Source organism: Hakea prostrata, chromosome 1, assembly GCF_041222555.1.
Source record: "Hakea prostrata isolate BN-2017 chromosome 1, UWA_Hpros_2, whole genome shotgun sequence".
Classification (NCBI taxonomy): Eukaryota; Viridiplantae; Streptophyta; class Magnoliopsida; order Proteales; family Proteaceae; genus Hakea; species Hakea prostrata.
The window spans coordinates 1940414-1960375 of record NC_142600.1 but is presented as its reverse complement, the minus strand read 5'-3'; the positions used below and the strand labels follow the sequence as shown (position 1 = coordinate 1960375).

The 19962-nt window shown below is 36.9% G+C and overlaps 1 protein-coding gene across 1 annotated transcript; it reads right to left on the bottom strand.

Moving 5' to 3' along the window:
* Positions 1–678: 678 nt before the first annotated feature.
* LOC149026562 (GNAT acetyltransferase (DUF699)) lies at positions 679–19248 on the bottom strand. Its single transcript, XM_089154278.1, has 26 exons — positions 18965–19248; positions 18755–18846; positions 18227–18398; positions 17999–18121; positions 17691–17864; positions 17415–17525; positions 17172–17305; positions 16995–17088; positions 16526–16624; positions 15671–15807; positions 15389–15486; positions 14789–14912; positions 14305–14392; positions 14111–14210; positions 13978–14030; positions 8410–8586; positions 8291–8328; positions 7969–8062; positions 6384–6563; positions 6189–6297; positions 6026–6095; positions 5804–5951; positions 2999–3127; positions 1804–1929; positions 1444–1509; positions 679–1345 (listed from the first exon to the last, which is right to left on the bottom strand). The coding sequence occupies exons 1-26, from the start codon at positions 19067–19069 to the stop codon at positions 1091–1093; spliced, it is 3096 nt and encodes a 1031-aa protein (XP_089010404.1). The 5' UTR covers positions 19070–19248; the 3' UTR covers positions 679–1090.
* Between the last annotated feature and the right edge of the window lie 714 nt (positions 19249–19962).

Here is a 19962-nt window from a genome sequence, read left to right as displayed (position 1 = left end):
AAACTAAAAACCCTAGACCCGATAGGGTCTTAATATTCTTTTCAAACCATTTCTATGCTGGTAATCTTTTCAAGACATTCATGGTGGCATCTTTCGCCAAGCAGAGGTATTATGAAAGGTATATGAAATTCGAGTTCCAGTCATGCGCTGTTAGGTGGAGCGGGATCGCCACCGTGAAGGAATTAAATCGTTTAATGTTGATTCGGTTGTGCATCAAGAGCACGATTTGTGTCTGGGATATTATTTCTCAAATGGGTGGATATTGAATCTAAGATCTACGATCTAGGTGTCGCTCAATTTTTGGGAGTAGAGCATCTCAAACCGTGGTTATGGCTTTCTGGTATAAGATTTTAACATGGTTGATGTTTGGATCAGGAACAATCTTGTTGCCCTTGCAGGGCGGCAGTCAGCGGAAGGGTTCACAAGTAGAAAAAACTAAGGGAAGGGGGAAAAGTTCCCCTCTATGCAGGGCTGCAGTAGTGTGTACCACCCGGTTTAGACCAAAAAAAAAAAAAAAGTGTGTACCACCCGGTTATTGAAATGTTAGGACTTGGGAGTGATCATTATTACCAAGATTACGGCATGTTCAAAATTTAAAAGGGTTTCAGATGTCTTTCATATATTTCCATTCAATTTTAGGGGATAAGGTATAATCAATCCACTTTGTTGGTATTAAATGACAGTCAGTTGTGCATTAGGAGACTGAGTTGGAGAAACCTAGGCAGAGTATAATTCACTAATGACGAGCATCACGAGCATCTGAAACTTTTACACCCGAGTCCTGCCAATAGACTCGTGAATTTATAGAGGTTTGCTACACCAGAAATTATTCACAAATCCAATGAGGAGAAATAATTACACTACTACATCAATAAGCAAAAGCAATGCGATGCTGATCCTATACCGATCCCGGAAAACCATTGTTCCAAAACTGGGCCCCGTGTTTTTAGCTAATTCAATTATAACATTACTAACCTACATAACTTTCATCAGACAACAGCACTAACAGTGCATCTGCGCCTCTCCCTTTTTTGACTGGTATCTTCCCATCTCAATCACCACCAACTCATTAGTGGAACAGTCCAAAGATTTAAGGTTTCTTCTTTTTGTTTGATCTGAACCCACTGTCATTCTTCCCTCTCTTCTTACCACTATCACTTTCTTTCTGTTTTGCATGCTTCTCCATTTTATTTCTAGTGGATTTGATGCTAATAAGACCACTTGAGGGTATCTTCCCTGCTCCATTAGGCAGAGCACTCTCAAAATCAGCATCTCTGTCCGCAATTGCATACTGTTGTAGAAACTCCGGATCCAATAAACTCTCAGTTTCAGCTTGCATCTTGTCCTACAAATAGTCTTAGAAGTAAGAATGACACACAAGAAAGGAGTGAACAAAATAACAGGTAAAATCTACGCAAAATAATGCAAGAAACATACACACACCTTTACTTGCTTTGCTGCTTCATTAAGATCATCATCAACTGACACATCATGAGGTAACATTACAACCTGCACATAAAAAATTGAATTATTATAGATGCAATTAAATAAATATTCCGACATAGCCCTAACAACTTGTTTCAGCATGTGAATGTTAAACAATGAGAATGGTAATTAGCACTCCAATTTTTCAAATACTTCAACAGACGGATAAATTAGCAAAGATGCATAAAAACCAATGGAATTAATTACAATTATGAAAAGAACGTATTTTGCAAGGATGCTTAACAAAGGAGAGAGAGATGTACCCCAATTTAAGAACATAAAACAAAAGCATTTCATGGTCTCCACTTCTTTACTTACTTCTTTTATTCGAGGGAGAGTTGACTTAATCTCCTCCGAAGCAATACTGTCTAGATACTTGTATATCTTCTTCATTGCTTTGATGAACAGTGATAATATCTGCTGCCTTTCCAACTTCATCTGTGCCTGAAAAGCAAATTAATAGACTTGTTAGATACTTTTAATGAGGATACAGAGTTCCGAATAATAAAAGCACAAGGGCAATCTGTAAACACAAGAACTTTCTAATTATTAAATTGGTAGGTAGAGAAAAGAGATGAGAGGAAGTAATAGAAATTAGTATTTCTTAGTCGCGTGGAAGCAAATAGGGGAAGAAAAAAAACATAGAACAAAACAGAATTCTGTTAAAAAAGAAGGGCAAAAGTAGAAAATGAAGTCAGAAATAAAATTTATTACAATAATGGTTGTGAAGGAAGTCATCACCACCATAGTTGTCAAGGGGGCAGATTTCTAGGGGCCTAGGTGGTTGCCACTTATTGTATTGCACTTTGCATTGGTGTAACTGGGAATAAGTAACCAGGTCCAAAGACTTATCTATCCCAAAATATCATTATGATAAACTAAAGATATAATTTATAAAAAAGTAAAATATCCCCTGTTGAATCCAACAAAAATAGTTAAAACAAATCAAACTCCAAAAAATTAAAATTCAACCCCGACACAATTTTCATCTTTTACATACCAAATAAGTTTTGATTGGATCATAATTTCCTTAATAAAAATTAGACTTGAGCAATCTTTGATTTGACAGAACGCTAGTTTTGTGCTCTACCTAATACAGAAGTCTTGAGTAAAAATAACATCATTTGAGCAATCGAATTTCTTGGAAAACAACAAAATTCCTCTACGTCAAATTGGTCATTAACCACGTAGTCTAGAACTTGATTCTCGTAAATACTGCCTGCAGTTTAAATTTAATTTTAAGCAAATAGCTTGAGAAATTATGTAACCAAGAAAACATAATGCTTCAAGGCTGCAATCTGCCACACAGAGAAACTGTACACCAGACACTAGGATCTCATTTGGGGTGCCTGCAAAACAGCCTTATAGATGACTTGTCTGCTTGAGTTCTTAGTTATGCGTACCATCTAGCAAACCGCATCCCTATATACTTTCTAAGGAGGAGCCAAATCATGAAAAATTACCAACAAAAGCATATCAATTAAGCATTAGTAGGATATATCTAGAAACAAACCTCCATATAAGTTAGATTCTGATTCTGCAATCCCATGCATAGTAAAACAGAAGCCTGAGCATACGATAAAGTAACTGGAAGCTTCTCTTGGAAATACTGATAAGCAACAAGTGGTAAAAGGTCTAGAATCTACAAAATACAAAAAGCTCCGTCATTCTTAAAAATCTATAATCATTAAAACTTGACAAAAGCAAATTTAAACCAAATATCCTGAATATACTGAACGTTGAAATCATTTTATCAATATTTATAAATGTCATGTGTATCAAAAATGAAAAATGAAAAGAGAGAGAAAGAGCAGATTCTATGTCAGAAACAACATCAGGATGCAATTCAATGAGCAAGCTGAAGTTAGAAACAAAACCGCATTCTAGACAGGTAGACAAAGCTTAGAAGAGTTCCACTCTGATAATATTGCTGAACAGGTAGACAAACCTCAATCATCACATACACACTCATAGGATGAAATACATTAGCCTCAAATTAATTATAGATACACCAAGATCCAAATTTGATGCAAGAAGCAAGTCATTTACGTCCCCCTCCAATTAAGCTAACTCTCCTAGGCATAGGCTTCTTCTTGTTTTGTAGCCCGTGACCCCCCCCCCCCAACACACACAAAAAAAATCATCTCTCTCGAGGAGTTTCTTTTCCTCTCCTTCCACTAATGGGTTTTTTTCATTCGACCCCCATCCAGCCCCCAAAAGAAATCAATATTATGAGAGGGGGGGGGGCGGGTTCTCTTTAAACACAATAACCTTGGAACAGAAGATTCTTGGGTAAATGAGGTATTTATCGAATTTCTTGTCTGAAAACATGACCACCATGTTAATGGCTGAACATCTCACTAATAAAGAAATTTGCTTGGCCATAGGAATATGCATTATCCTTAAAAAAGTTTGAGATGAACAATACAACTGCAACTCTGCCTATTTAGTCGGAGAAGGGAAGCAATGAGTTGAGAGCTCATTGGTTGATGCAGTTATGGGTGAACACAACTGTCAACAAGGTACAAAAACTAGATTTGGCCAGACTGAGATGAGTCAAATACCGCAATTTCACCCAAAAGGCCAAAAGCTGTATTTTTTTTTCTTTCTCTTATGAGTATCGCCTGTACATTGTGTAAAGGTAAACAGATGAAATGAGCAACACCGATAGTCCATTTTTCAGACCAATTTTTTGTGAAGCAATGCTGATTTCTTATCACCTTTGGTTTCATCATCTCAGACGTGACCAAACTACCAAAAGATTGAGATTCATACTTTTTTTCTCTCTTATGAGTATCGCCTGGACATTGTGTAAAGGTAAACAGATGAAATGAGCAACACCGATAGTCCATTTTTCAGACCATTTTTTTATGAAGCAATGCTGATTTCTTATCACCTTTGGTTTCATCATCTCAGACGTGACCAAACTTCCAAAAGATTCAAAATCTAAACGAGTTTTATGGTTGTCAAGGCGTCTAGGGCTGTCACAGATGTACATGGCAATGTTTCTATTACAAATTAGTACGAGTCAGAAATACTTTTTTTCATGTTTATGTTCATTTAGAATACTTCTGTAAAAAAATGTTGTATGGTAAAAACTGGAAAGAGAAAAAGATTCTGAAAGTATCACAAAAAATAACAGAGGTACATGGTGAATGCATATTAACAGAAATATGCCTTCTGTTCTGAGGTGGTGACAGCAGATAATCAAGTTTATCGGGGTCATTTTCATAACCAGAAAATTTGTATTCACAAAATTCATACCAAGAAACACAGATCTGATGACATACATGAGAAAAAAAGCAGTGTGCTCAGTGCATAGGCCGCAAACAAAGGCGTGGTCGGGCCAGTGTCATAACTTATGCAGGGTTATGTTAGGCCCCTGGCTCAAGTCTACACCAGGAAGAATCGACACAGGAGCAGTGGGCCAGCCAATGTGGGGAATTAGTTTTGGTGTCAGTTACAAGGTTGAACTTTTAGTCAGTACAGAGTTAGTTGTTTGTGATGTATTTGTCTGTGGGAAAGAGGGAGTGAGGATATGAATTATATTTGGCTCAGGGGGCAAGGATACATGCAGGGCAGTGTTACTGGGTTTCTTTAACACTTAAGAGTTAAGACTTCTACTTTCTGTAATACTCTGTTCTGGACTGAACTATAATTCTACTTAATTTAAGTTCAGTGAACAATTGTCATTGCTGTAATTGGGTTCCTAACAGCTTACCACTGCTTTGTAGAGAGGCTGCTCCAAAGAGTTGAACCCATGTCCACTTCGTCACATTGGAGCAACATAACTGTTACCCCAAGGTCCCCCCCCCCCAAGTCACATACATGTTCTGTTTGTTATATAGGATCAGATTTGTTTTTTGAATATTGCCAAACAAACCCTACACAAGCCAAGCTTCTTTTCTTTTTTGGAAAAGGTGGGGGGCATGGAAGGAAAGAAAGCCAAGGTGACGCCAAGAAAGCGTCCAGGTGCTGCCTTGACAATGTCAGCACCATCATAAATATGGTATTTAGAAAGAGCAAAACAGAAGTCATTTTATGGGGCTTTCAATTGCAAAAATTTTTGAGAGAACTCACTGTCGATCATTTGACAAACTGGATGCATACTTTTCTTAATAGAGGTCTGTATGACAAAATAAACAACCATACTTTCCGCACTTTCATGAGAATATGTTCCAGCAAATATTCAGTCATTGAAATTAACTTTCACATTTAAAAAGAAAAAAAAGAAGAAAAAAAGAAGCATGAACATCTCAAGTTCACAGTTTAGTAGTTTACATTCAGACAGATAAAAACAATACAGTGTCAATCTTACCATATGGAAATCCACGAGATTGTTCGTATAAGCTTCCAGTCGTTTCATATCATGGGGGGACATAATTTCATCCAACGACCTTACAAAGTCATTTGAACTGGACACCACAGGTTCCTTCTCTGTAAAGTTGATCTTTGGATCCAAGATGCTAAAAACATTGCACTTAAAATGAGTACACAGGATAAAAATACTTCTAAAGATAGGGGAGCTCCAAACACTGACCTCAACGCAAGCTTGTACTCCATCCCTCTAAAACTAGAACCCAGTAGTCTAGTAAACCTTCGACAGAAATCTGGAAACGGTCCATGAAAAAACTAGTTTAAGCAAACCAATGGCATGAAGTGGTGATGGAAACCAAAATTGTTCCTCTCGAGCAAGGACTCACCCTTATAAAATGGGCCAAAAAAGCCCCATTGATCTGAATCAGTAACTTCTATGTCATCATTGTTCAAAGGCTTTATAACCATGCACGAGTGCTCACCAGTTACAGAACTCTGTTACATTGGAATATAACATTTCAATAACGACATTTAAAGAGAACGTCGACAAACCACTATCTACTGACAGAAACAATCTTAACTGGGATTTGGCCAATGTAGAAAGGTGCAAACTTATGTTTTCTCCAGAATCGAAAAAGGTCCAAGGTAAGTCCGAAAGAGACACCAATATAATGGAGCTTTTCAGGTTGTCGTTCACGAAGATGCATGAGCAGAGGCGGAAGATTCGATCTTGGCTTTATGTTTTCTTCTAGCAACGAAACCTGCAGCAAAACAATTCCTTGTGATAAGAATTCAACCAGAAGTTCAAAAAAAAAATCTACTGCGTAGAAAAATATATTACCCAACATCGGTTTTAGATATCGCCCTCCCCCCGGCTCCTCTTTTTTAATTCCAAAAAGGAAGAGAAGGGGGGGTTGTTTAGAGGCAAAAAGGAAGTAGATTCAGATATCAAAATCAAGATCTTCAACAGTTTACAAAGCCCTATGAAGTCCAATAGCTGTTGAAGTTCCAATAGCACCCAATCATGCAATATTAATGAGGCACAAATTCCAAACAGCCAATGGTCATGCTATAATTGATTATTAATTATGCAACAACAACTACCTTCTACAACAGGCACATCTAAAAGCAAACTTTAACAGTCCCAATACTCTATGACTGATTCATGCGTAAGTCCAGGACTACCAGCAAGTTGGTCAAGTTTGTGTACTCTATAACTTTAGTTGCTAAGTGATCTAGTCGGATGACCCATTTCTCTTTAGTACATTTCATGTGACCCTTGTTATGCATGTGTGATCCTTGTACTTATGTGTAATTTATCAATATATTTTCATCTAAAAATCAGATTTACCAAAGGGAATAGAAGTTCTTAATTTAAAAAATATAATAAAAAGGAATAAAAGCTAGCTTCCACTAATGCCATTTTGGGATCACAAGTCAGCTAAAGCCGGAAGGGGATATAAATGAAATTCACTTAAAGGCAAGAGAGTATTCTCTAAACAGATACAGGTTTGGTTATGAAGTCAACATGGAGAACAGGTACATGTTCAGGCTCCAGTCATTTGACAATCATATTTCTTTTGCTGTCAAATGATCATTGATCACCATCCAGGCATTGAAAAGTCAATACATTGGATCAAGAGGCTGATACAGTTAGATATTGGCAAGAGAATTCAAACAACCTTGTCCAGAACCTCATTTGGTGCCAACCATGCAACACAGCAGGTTGATCCAGTCCAGTTGAACCAGGAGGTAAGCAAGTCAACTTAGTGATACTATGGTCTATGTAGCCACAATCCACAAATACAGAATGAACATGAAAAATGTAATTCTCCAAGTAAAACTTAATGGTTGTATTGGTTTTTCCAGCCAGTGCAGTGGTTTGATAAAGTTTTAACCAATATCTGTATCAGGAATCAAAGCTTATTTGTCTAGGTCACATTCACCAGGTTTCCCAAGACTCAGGCCTCCTCGAAGATGTAGAAATTTCCGTGAAATAAACTTCACTAGGAAAAAGAAAACTAGAAATTTCCTATTCCCATCAATGCTTATTCATTAAAGAAAACTCCAGCCTTTTCAAGATGCAGGAATTTCTATAAACAAAATTCACTGGAAAAATGTAACTAGATATTTTCAAATTTGTAGATCCTAATTCATAAAATGCACCTTCTCTGCTGCTTCTGTAACTCTGACATGAGCCTTCTCAACAACATTTTCAACATCATTCTCAGATATAGGAGTAAACTGCCCTTCATAGTACCTGCAGATATAGGTATAAAACGTGTTAAAGAGAAGAAAAACACATCTAATATATCAATGTGTCCTAGCTTCTCAGGTGCATGAATTTTTAACAAATACAAAGAGAAAAATGTGATCATCACATGCAAAGTGAGGAACATAAACATCCTTAGGCCTAATTGACTCCATCTTAAGCTCTCAACTGTATCTACCAGATATAATATAGAAAGATCTGGAGTTTAGAAAGAACCTTGTCAGAAGCTCCACAGCAGTTGAACCGTACCCAAGCTACAACAAATCAGACAATGTTTACAAGCCTTACAAAGGATATTTAAAAAGCACAAGTAATATAGAAATCAGAGAACCTACCCGCATTGCACTTGGGTGGACAGCAATACGCACAATCCGAACACCTGAAAGGCTCGGAAAAACTGTGTCCTGAAATTGTTCACTAAATTTCCATGGTATTTGATCACCAAAGGGTTGATGACCATCACTTAAACTTTTCATCACAGACTTACGAGATATTTTCCCTTCAAGGCAGACCTGCATAAGAGATGATAGACACTATAAAAATACTAAAGGGGGAAAATTTTGTCAATTTGACACTCTAACACTGTTTATGTCTCACAGAGCACTTGAAACATTCTAGCATACTATACTATTATAGAAGCATGAACTAAATGGAGATGGCTACATTTGTTTTTAAGTAAAAAACCCTTATTCACTTAATAGATGATTAAATGATGTCCGAAAATGTAATTTTACATTTTACATTTAATAAGTATGAATTGAATTAATATTTTTTACGTCCCCTTTTCTGAAGATCATAATCAATAATTTCAATTCATAATTAACTTATAAATTCTAATAACTAAATAACATTAATAGATTCATTTTGCAAAAGCCTTGAAAATAGGAACCAATATCTCTTCACTTCCTTATTCTTTGTACTATTCTTACTTTTTTTTGTTTATTTTAATAAGAGATTTTTACGTGTGGGTCCTCTTAATATAGCATAAACTAATGTTGGGTCCCTTTAGTAGAATAAATTACATCTAGGTCCCAAAGTAACTAACGCTGTTTCCCACCGTTGAGTTCTTTCAGATTTCAAATATGAAAGGACCAAAACCCCTCAGGTTGTTTAATACATATGATATGACTGAAATAACCTTTAGTCACTTACTATAGTTTTCTTCATCTTTATTTTTTTAAACCAGATCCTTTTTTTTTGTTACCCCCTCCACACCAGCCACCCTGCCAGATATCACCCACCAGGCCACCCGCTCCATCCTACCGGAAACCACCCACAACAAAAATTTATAATAGGAATTTTCTTCAGTGATTCCTTCTTGATTGGTCGATCAGTGAAGATTTTGGAAACAAGTGGTGAGTTTTATAGAGCAAAGGGACATTTGTTCCAGTGATTTTTCATTTTCTGGATTCTTCGTTCTCAAACCAGAAAAATTCCATCGTCACTAATTTTCTTACAAAAACAAAAAGACCCTTAGAATGTATATAAGCAGCTTCCATCATCACTCTTGCTGTGGGATCAGAGTTTGTTGCATTTGGATCAGTGCAACCTTTTGGGATCGGAACTCCCATTTGTTGGGCTGCCTTGCCCGCAATAAAAATGAAAGAAGAAGGGAAAAAGAAAAACTAAATTTATTAGCACAGAGTTGGGGAAAAAGCTCTAGAATTTATTGATTTAAGTCGTCTAATACCAGAATGCCAACTACAAACTTACATTTGTTCAGTCTAGAGATACAACTTAGAAATGTCACGAGTATTGTGAATCCCATATTTAGATGAAACAAGCCCCAATTAAATTAATTGTTTCATTCTCAACCAAAATTTTCCCATCTATGAAGTCCACTGCTAGGATGAAAGCTGCTAACCATAGAAAGTTCATCTTTTGATGGCATCTGCATTGGCTTCTTCCAGATTAGCCTTGCTGAAATACTTGTCAGCCAAGTGGCCAACTGCAAAGTTCAGCGGTGTTTTTGTTCTTTTTCCTTTTTTTTTGGGTTAATTTTTGTGAGTGACTGGATGTGAGGTGTTGAGTGTGAATGGAGGGGTATTCTATTCATTTCATGAGTAAACTAAACACCTCTAAAACGGTGTTAGTTGCAATGGGACCTAGACATTATTTATTGCACTAAGGGGACCCAACATTAGTTCATGTTCTACTAAGAGAACCCACATGTAAAAAGCTCTTTTAATATATATAAACCCACTCTTCATATTTTAAAAGAATAGTTACCATCATAACTCCCTTCTTTCTCTCCAATCAATTCTTAACAAATCTAACTCTTTGTATTCTACTATTCTAAAACAAACACTTTATCTTAAATCCAAGGCTTCTCTCTCCTTTCCCAAAAATCTCTTATCAATTTAAGGGGGGGGGGGGAATCATGAAAATCTTTATAAATGTTTATAGATCTTCTTTGCCTCCCAAAGTTTCCATGCATCTGTTGGGAGTTGTTATTGACTTGGGGTTTATCTAAAAGAAAATATTCATTATGATTCACTTTCTTTATCAGTTCATAATCCTTCCATCTTCCTTTCTCCCATCCATATCTTATTATAAAGTATGAAAACAAAAATGTTAGTTTCTAAACTCCATCGTTTCTCTTTCCCTCAAGATGAAAAACAGCACAACATGCTTCTACCACCGCCAAACTAAAATCCTCCACCAAAAACTATCAAAATCTGCCACCAACGATGCTTGTGGCATGTCTACAACAAATGCCGTCCTACCTCAGCGAGAAGATCTCCATAGTTCCTGTTGACATCAATGGCCATTCTACCACTATCCCTAACTATATCTTCAAGTCCTTATTGTCAAACTTACAAAGAGAAGCCTCAAAACGTCGTCATCATCAATTCCATCATCCAACTCCGCCATGAAAGAATAGGGGAAGCTAGCCATCACCAAACTCTCCACAAACTCATCTAAACCACACAAAAGAGAGATGAAGCTATTCTCAAAGCATCTAGGCTCAAGCAATACATGGCAGGGTTGGATTAGAAGTGGCTCTACAGCTTCACATCTACTACCATAGCCTGAAATTAGGTTTTTAGGTATGCTTCTCACATTTTATTTTTAAAACATAAATAATTAATGTATAATCCTATTAGCGCTTGTTTAATTTATTCTTTACAAACACTCTCTTGGTACCATCCAAAAAATAAGACCTATATCTCTACTTGCCGCACATGCACTGCACGTGGAACTTTACTAGTAAATTGAGAAAATAAGAATCAGGAAGAAAGACCAAAAAACAAACAGAATTCTCATTTTATATGTATGTTATACTTGTTTAAATGTGAACTTTCCCCTTCATCTTCATGGAATCAGATTTGGTCATACATATGGTAACTACACCCCATGCTTTACTTATTCACAGTTTCAAGTTTCTAGTTGTAGCTGGATTGATGGGTCTACTTGGGTTGGATTCTTTTGTACTATCTTTCTTGAGAGATCAGATTTCGTTCTTGTTTCAGATTGATATTCTGCTCCTATTACTGGTACCTAATTGCTGCCGTTACCCTTTGGTAACTGCTAGTTTAATTTTTCAAGTCTGATTTTCATTGTTGGGTTGGAAGTTGGAAATGGGAACTAGGAGTCCACCTAATTGTAGAATCCCATTTTTAATAAGCTCCTATAGCTTCAAATATTACCATCAAATTTTTATTTGAAGTATCTAAACCAACTAAAACTTGACATAATGAAAGAAAATCAATTTATACCAGCATTTAAATTAAGGGCAATTATAGTGGCCACCCTTTTATGTATGTAGCCGGCACCATTTAATTGGGAATTTCTTCTTCTTCTTCTTCTTGTATAGTGGCTCCCTTTTATTTATGCAAGTGTACACTAGTACAATAGTAACTCTCTAAATTAAGAAGTGATCTAAACTAAGGAGGATGGGATATATGAAATTTCAGATCTTTCTAGTCTTGGGCAATTTTAGGGTTTTGGGGCTTGGGTTGGATGATTTTGAAAGGCTATGGAAATCTCTAATTGGGTAAATTTTGGTGGTCCAAGGGATTCAAGATTCCAAGAAGATTAGGTATCTTTCCAAAACCTTGTGGGAGGAAACAGTTGCAGAGTTGGTCAAATGGGGAATTCTTGGGTGGATCTTTGAGAACCTTTCCAAGTCTTTTCTCTCTTTCTTGCTTTCTTTTCTTCATTTTCCTTTTTTTTTTCCTCCCTGGGTTTTCCTTCTTTTTCTGGTTTGCCACAAGAAACAGAGAGGCCGAGAGGTTGGGGAAGGGTAAAAGGATTATTGTAGGGCTGAGGAAGTGGGGAAATGATCCTAGAAGGATCATAGGAGAGTGGGAAAGGGGGTTAGGGGTCTGCGCAGGGTAACAAAGGGGTCTTAGGTGGTTTACAATGCCGCGGGGGGGGGGGGGGGATATAGGTTGGAAAGATGCTGGCCTTACCTGGGATTGATTTGATTTGAGATTTGCAGGTTGAACTATGAATGCTGGAACTGCAAAACTGAATTCAGAAGTCTAAAAACAGAGAAATTTAGACAACCGCAGGGTTCCCCTCAAAGGAACCCTGCCAATACCTCCTTGGCTGCAATACTTCAAAATTTAATTCATCAAAACTGATTTCCTGAGGTAGGCATGAGAATATATAATAGCCTTTACAGGACTTCAAAATAAAATAAAATTTAAAAAACCTAGCTGACTTAGACTTGGACTCTTTACTAAACTAAACAACCTCAACTGAAATAAGAAACTAATTGGGATTCTGTAATCAGATTAGAAATCCAACTGAAACACTAATAAATGAAAAGCGACCTATAAGGAGAAAATACCCCCAGAGGGGTGCGCTCTTGTGGCATCTGCTGGGCCTCTTTTTGCTATTCACATCAAGAAGTTACTAATCTAGGGATGCTAAATTAGTAACTTTCAGATACACTTCTAGCAAATACTGAAACAGGCCCATGTCAAACAAACAAAGAACCAGACCAACTATACTCAGCTCTGGACTAGATTTAAGCCTCTGTTCCTGAGGAAATATTTCCGCTAAAACCTCTGATTCACCTCATGAGACTCCTACATTGAATTAGTAGATCATAGACCTACTCAAAGGTTGTAGTGGTGCTACTAATTACAGTTGACATCCCATATGCCGTAGACCCATTACTATCATACACTATCAGATAGTTTATGCTTATATGGTATAGTTCAAGAATATCCTAAAAGGTGTTGTACCAATTGATTCCTGGACAAGTAATTGGAGAAGAAAGGTGATAGGAACCTCCTAGCGACCCAGAAAAATAAGGAAGACCCGAGTAGAATACAGCAAGAAAGTAAGCAATACCCTGGTTATAATGGTGCCAATTACCCCCTACAGTAACATGCTGCCCTCAGCCAAAGGCTGCCCAAACACACACATATTAACCGATGCCTCTCCTCTCATTTTACCCCTTATAACCCCACCAAGTGCTAAATTTATGATAACCAACCCCTCTCCCCTCCATGTGTCCTGCTCCATGGCCCTACCAAAAGACCTGGTAGAATCTTCTATATCATTGAAAAGAATACATTTTGGCTTTCATCCGGATCTCTCCCATTCTCAGCTGCAAGGCATGGCAACTATATTACACAGCAGGAGGTCCCAAGATAACTATGTGCTCCTAATGTTGTTTAGTGTACCAAGAGGATAGGTTCTAATATCTAAATCACAATTGGATCATAGCTTCTGCCCAGTTGCCATACGCAGACCGGATAAAGTAGTAATATCAAATATATTCAATGACTAGATGAAGTCGTAATATCAAAAATATTCAATTCAAAGTTCTTCACCAAGTGCAGATAGCAACACATATAGCATCAATGGCTGTTAAAACTAAAGAAAAGGAAGAATGAACTGAAAAGAGAATTGTTTGTGAGGACATACAGACCATAGCTACAGACCTGGATAACACATAAAATATCAGGAAGGTGATTCTTTGACTCGTCAACAGGGCCTGCACATAAGGTGACATTCAGAGTTTACATTCACATGAACACTGTTTATCTAAAGCAAAAAATTATGGAACAAACATACCAAGTAACACAAACAAGTGATGTGCAGGAGCATCAGCCATTAATTGCAAGTCATTTGGAGAATTTTTGTAATGAGAAGCAACATAAAGGGCCATCATTCTCTGCAGGGTTTACAAAGCAAAATAACTAAACTATATGTTAATGAACAAAAAGAATTGAATATATTAAAGGCTCAACAAATGACCACAACAATACCTGCAAAAATAACTCACTGTCTTTGTGATAGGAGAAGAGTGTATCTCTATTTACATAATACAGATCACATTCACTTGGAGGCGGCAACCTACAAGCAATAGAAGAAATATAAAGATAACAGAAATAGCGCAATCTTCTATCAGAGTTCTCCGAATTGGATAGGAGTTGACAGCTGGATCATTGGGGCTCTATGGCTGTATTGATCTCTATGGATCGGCATTTCAACGAGAATTAGCAAGAGGCCGTTTAACCACTATCAGGCCAAGCCATGGCTCCCAAAAGGATCAGAGAAGGAAAAAAGAGAAACTAAATATGCTTCTAAATAGATTGCACTAAAGATGCCAACACTAGGCAATCGCTAACAAGTAATCCTAAATCTACAGCCATGGTATAAAGTCTTTTGGACCATGCAGGTAAGTTGTGACTTCGGACCACCATGTCAAAATGTTCACCTTCTCAATATACTTAATATTTGAATTCGAACCTGCTGATATTAGGGATGGAGCTTGTAGCATCTAGACACAGTAAACCATGTAACCAAGATTCAATTGGATCACCAGAAGCATATCTGATAGCCTCACTGAGTTCAACCTTCTTGAAAACTCTACCTGCATCCATACAAACATATGAATATAACACTGTACAACTTTGGGACAATGATACATGAAAAGTATATAATTTGGCTAGACATATATCTAAAAAAACGTCCAGAAATTGTAAAAGTTGCTTTCAAGCTAATGCAGTGACATAAAAATGATTGATCTGATTTTTACTCCTATGAATGATTTCATTATGGGCCACCTAATAATGAAGAAAGGCCGCTACTAAACAAGGAGGAGAGGCATCTAAAATATAACCTATCTTTGACAACACCCTACAAAGTCTGCCTTGTACTGCTACTTGATTCCTACCAATCTGTGGACATGGAGCCTCTTACGTAATGAAAAGAATTATTTGGCATCCACAGGCTGCTATGTAGAAGCAGCAGAATTGCACCAATACTAGAATTCAAGTTTGTCTAAGCCTCATGCACAACTGTGGGTCACTTCTCCTATAACAAAGCAAGTTGAAAATATTTCCATACCAGATTGATTCCCATCAATGCTCTTGGTATTCATCTGGCTCTGCACTTCCAATTGTTGTATAAGCTTCAATGATAAGGAGCGACCAGTACCTTCATAGCTTTGAACATACAACACATTCACCAATTCCAAAAACAAAGATCAAGATAGAAAATCAGGACAGCCATAATAAAAGGAAAAGTGAAAACATATTTATATGTTCCAAGTAAAATGTAAGCTATCCATGACAAAATTACGGTTTTCTAGTTATCAAATACACTAGATGAAAGCAGTCAGTGTGGTACCCATTCACGGTGGTTGAGAGGAAGACCAAATATGGACCAAGCAAAGACTTTACAACTGGCAATGGAATTGCTGCTGCTTCATCAACAACCAACAGTTCAACTTGGGAAAGCTTTTCATGTTCATGTGGCTGCAAATACTGTTAGGAGAAAAAATAAAGATTAAACAAGAAAGAAGGGGTACAAAAAATAGACTTGTAATGCTCATGGGAAAAGCATTCAAACATGTTCCTGATGCAGTCAACCAACCTAGATAATGAACTAGGAATCAAAGATCGGGGTGATCTGTTGCTTTCAGCATCCTGTTTGGGAAGGAAATAAAGAATGCAGAAATGAAGAAGGATAAGAGTTAAGGAGCTTTTCTCCAACATGTTCTGCGACTGAACAATATTTATGAACAGTAACTTGGAGACAAGAAGGAGAGGGGAGAAATGTTCACAGCTCAGATAACTCTTGAATAAGTAACTCATCAATTGGTTAATCTGATAGTGAATTACAACTTCATATGAAACGTCATCAACTTCGTGGACAGACCGTATGGAACCCATCTCCCTGGGTACATCAAGCCACTATTATTCAACGACAGAGAAGGTGAACGCTTAGTTCGTTTTTAGTGTTTTAAGTAAATTTCAAATACTAGGAACACCTACATATAATTAAACAGCTAGCGAGCAACTTAATGGAATAAAACACAAACACAAGTCAGCCATACAAGATGAATAACAGCTCATAAGTTTTTGTGCCTATTTGTCGATAAACTTTAATTATTAAATGTGACATCATGACATAAGATCATGACATGTGTAAAAGTGTAAAACAAACATTATCTTTTTTTTAACTTAATTAATTCATATTTACCTGAATTGTTTGCCTGTGCTGTTTGTAGATATTTATCCTCACAGTTGCCTTCTTGAACTCAGAATTGGCACTTTTCACCACATCATAATCTAGATGCTCCTGTAAATGAATAAAATTTGAAATAAAAAGGATAAGAAACAAATTGAAAACAACCCCCCCCCCCACACACACACACACACATTTCTTCCTGAAACATAGACATTAAAAACAAATTATTCATTGTCCAGACTATGGAAATCCACTTGTTTGAAATCTCTTTGACAATCATTTTCTATATCTTAATCAAATGATTCTACACTCCAATTTTTGTTCTAAGTTATAATGCAGTTCTTCCTCTTACACTTGTTTTTCTAAATTATATTTATCTCATAATGTACTTAATTCTACCAAAGCATACTAGACATTTATAAGACTTAGCCAACTGAGCACCACAAAAAATGCAAACATAATTCCAAGCTGGGGTGTTTACCTTATATCCAAGAGTGTCAAATCCCTTACAAATGAACTCAAACAGAGTTTTCAAGTTTTCAGGACTAGGTGCAGTTACAAAAATATTTGAATACCTAGAAGAAAATGGAACACCATTGTTAACCAAGGAAAAACAAAATAGGAACTACAACAAACATTGTTAAGTCAAGCATATTACCCAGCAGCAACAGCTCCTGCAACTGCCAAACCAAGTGCGGCTGATTTTCCACGTCCACGTCCAGCAAGTAAAGCAATTGTACTACGAAGTGTCTTGTCCAGAATTGTATCAAGGAATGTAATTACAGCTTTCCCCTTCAACAAAAAATACCAATCAGGCTAAAAACATGAAAAGCCTCCAAATTTTAGTAACATGATTAAGAATGTAAGAGCTTAATGTATTTCAAATAATGGCAACCTATACCTGATCCAATGTACAACACTTCTTAATAAGAGGACCAACAAGAGGATCGTTATTTAGTTGTTCCTTCAAGTTCTTCAAGTCTCGTTCTGCTTCAGAAAGCCCCTCTGAGTCCTTGAAATCATAAAAAGACACATGCATATTCTTATTACCATTGTCATATCAAACTAGTACAATGGAAAGTATCTTCTCCTAACCAGTTAACTAAGGCTAAAAGAAAGAGCAATTTCCAAGATGGCACTAAACAAATCACTTCAGCAGCTTAAAGTGGAAGAATACCTCCATAACAGGTACAGGTGTAATTGACCTTATATGAGATGATATTGGTAAGATATTTAGCTCATCATCCATTACAACACATGATTTGCATGATGCAAGAGATAACAAAAAACGTTCATTAAAGCGTCCGGCAGCCTCGGAATGAGATTCAGTCCGAAACCTTCCATGAACATCCTGAAGTCAGAAAAATGTTTGTAAGGAAGCTACAAGCAAATCACATTAATAAAAATGTGGCCACGTCTGATAAACATATTGATCAGAATAACAACCAAGAAGCTTTTGCAGTAAAACAGGGATGTAAGACGTACCATAACCATGTTGTAGAGACTGGTCAGTGAGGACAAAGAACGAAGTAATAATAGAATCAGTCCGCCTCCCCCCACAGTTTCTATTGTTCTTGCCAGCAGATTTGGAGTCAGTGCTTCAAAATCCTAAATATATGTGATAAAAAGAACAGCAATAAATTTTAATATAAGGTAAGATATCTTCAAACAATGAATTTTTGAGCCGATATCAAAGCGCAGAATATGCATTACCTGTAGAACGCACATGCCAAATGTATTTCCAAGAATTCTTTCTGAATCCTTATACAAGCAGTATGTTATTCCTCCACTTTCAAGAAACAGTGAAAAGGGATCAACCTTCTCGGGATCCAGTAGCCCCCTTTGCATTAATTTTTTGACCTGTTTTGAACGCTTTTTCTTGTGACTGCAACAACCATAAAACCAGTCAATCATGACTGCTCATTCAGAAGGTCGTTGGCACACCCACCAAAACAAGCGTCCTGCCCCTTCCCCCAAAATAGGATGGTTTAAGACACTCATTAGAATTGCAGACAAGCCTAAGCTTCACTGTAGAAACAGCTTACAAGAACTGCTAGATGTGAAGTGGAGGAGCACTTCTGAGTGACCTCCATTGCTTCATCAAATGCAATAAGAGTGCTGTTCAAATCGAATTTCGTATCATGACATGTGACATGAAAAAAATATACATTTTGGGAAGAAAACATATGTATTAATCAATGAGATAAGCATATACTCAGGGGAGTTGGATGCAACTCAGACCTGCTAAGGTCTAATTTATCCTTGTAGCACCATAGAACAGTAGGCCGAGACTTCAAGACGGACTTGCTGAGCATGTGATGAAGATTAACTATCTGAACGAAAACAAATTTCCGAACCGGAAAAAAAAAATAGTTAATTCTTCAATTCTGGAGAAGATTGAATCTACGAAACAATAAGCAACAGCCGGAAGGGTGGGGAAGAAAAACGGACCTGGTCGCGATACTTGTCGCCGACCATGACGAACATCGACCTGTGCCTGGTCTTGACACCATTCTCGATCAGAGTTCTGATTCGCTCGTCTACCTTCTTCCTCATCTGTTCCTCTGTCTGATTCTCTTCCTCTCACTATCGGGTTTACGAAAACTGAGACTAAGAACTCTTCCCTTCTGGCTTTACTCACTGATGTGAGAACTCAGAAAAATGGCGGTTTATTTCGTGAGGGGTGTTACGAATACAAACTTACAGGGTTTTAGACTTTCTTTTAGGGCAAACGCTTTTCAAATATCTACACAATAGAACTATTATAGAACCCGGCTCATAGTAGATATAGAAATGTGGGCACGGTCCGACCCGATTGAGGATAACCTGAACCGCCTACGAAGACTCGAATAGCTGTCCTTTTTAGTGATTTTGGTAAAAATTTTAGTGTAAATATCACTTACTTTCCCTTTTAGCACTTACACCCCTCTTACTTGGATAATATCACTAACCTCCCATTTTACCTAGCAAATATTCAAATACCTCACCTCTATTAAACTTTTTCATTAAATTTATTGTTAAATATTTTTCTAAAATTTCAAACTATCATTGACAATAAATATTTTTTTATTTAAATATTAAATTATCCTTAATTTAAATAATTGTTAAAAAACAAAACACCCCCAAATTATCTTTAATTATTAAAAGCCCAACATACCCTTTTGATACTTCATAATTGAAATTGCATTTTGATATTAAGCAGTTTGTGCTTTAAACAAAAAAAGGCAAGCTGCTAGACACAAATCCACGGGAAGGAAGACCATAACAAGATGAGTTGAAAACAAAAAGATTAATTGAAATTTTTGAAGCTCCACGATCATTGCAAAGTCTTTTAAGTAGCAGTGAAATCATCAAGCAGACAAAGAAGCTCATAAGCAATTGCAGGGAGACTTTTAGGTCTTGCTTTTCAACTGGATTAAATATTTGACACCAACCATCAAATATGATAA

Excerpts from the sequence above, each read along its gene's own strand:
- LOC149026562 (XM_089154278.1), bottom strand. The coding sequence starts at position 19,069 with ATGAGGAAGAAGGTAGACGAGCGAATCAGAACTCTGATCGAGAATGGT. Across the intron at positions 14,211-14,304 it reads ACAGTGAGTTATTTTTGCAG|AGAATGATGGCCCTTTATGT; the intron begins GTATTGTTGTGG and ends TAAACCCTGCAG. Across the intron at positions 5,952-6,025 it reads GAGTACAAGCTTGCGTTGAG|CATCTTGGATCCAAAGATCA; the intron begins GTCAGTGTTTGG and ends CAATGTTTTTAG.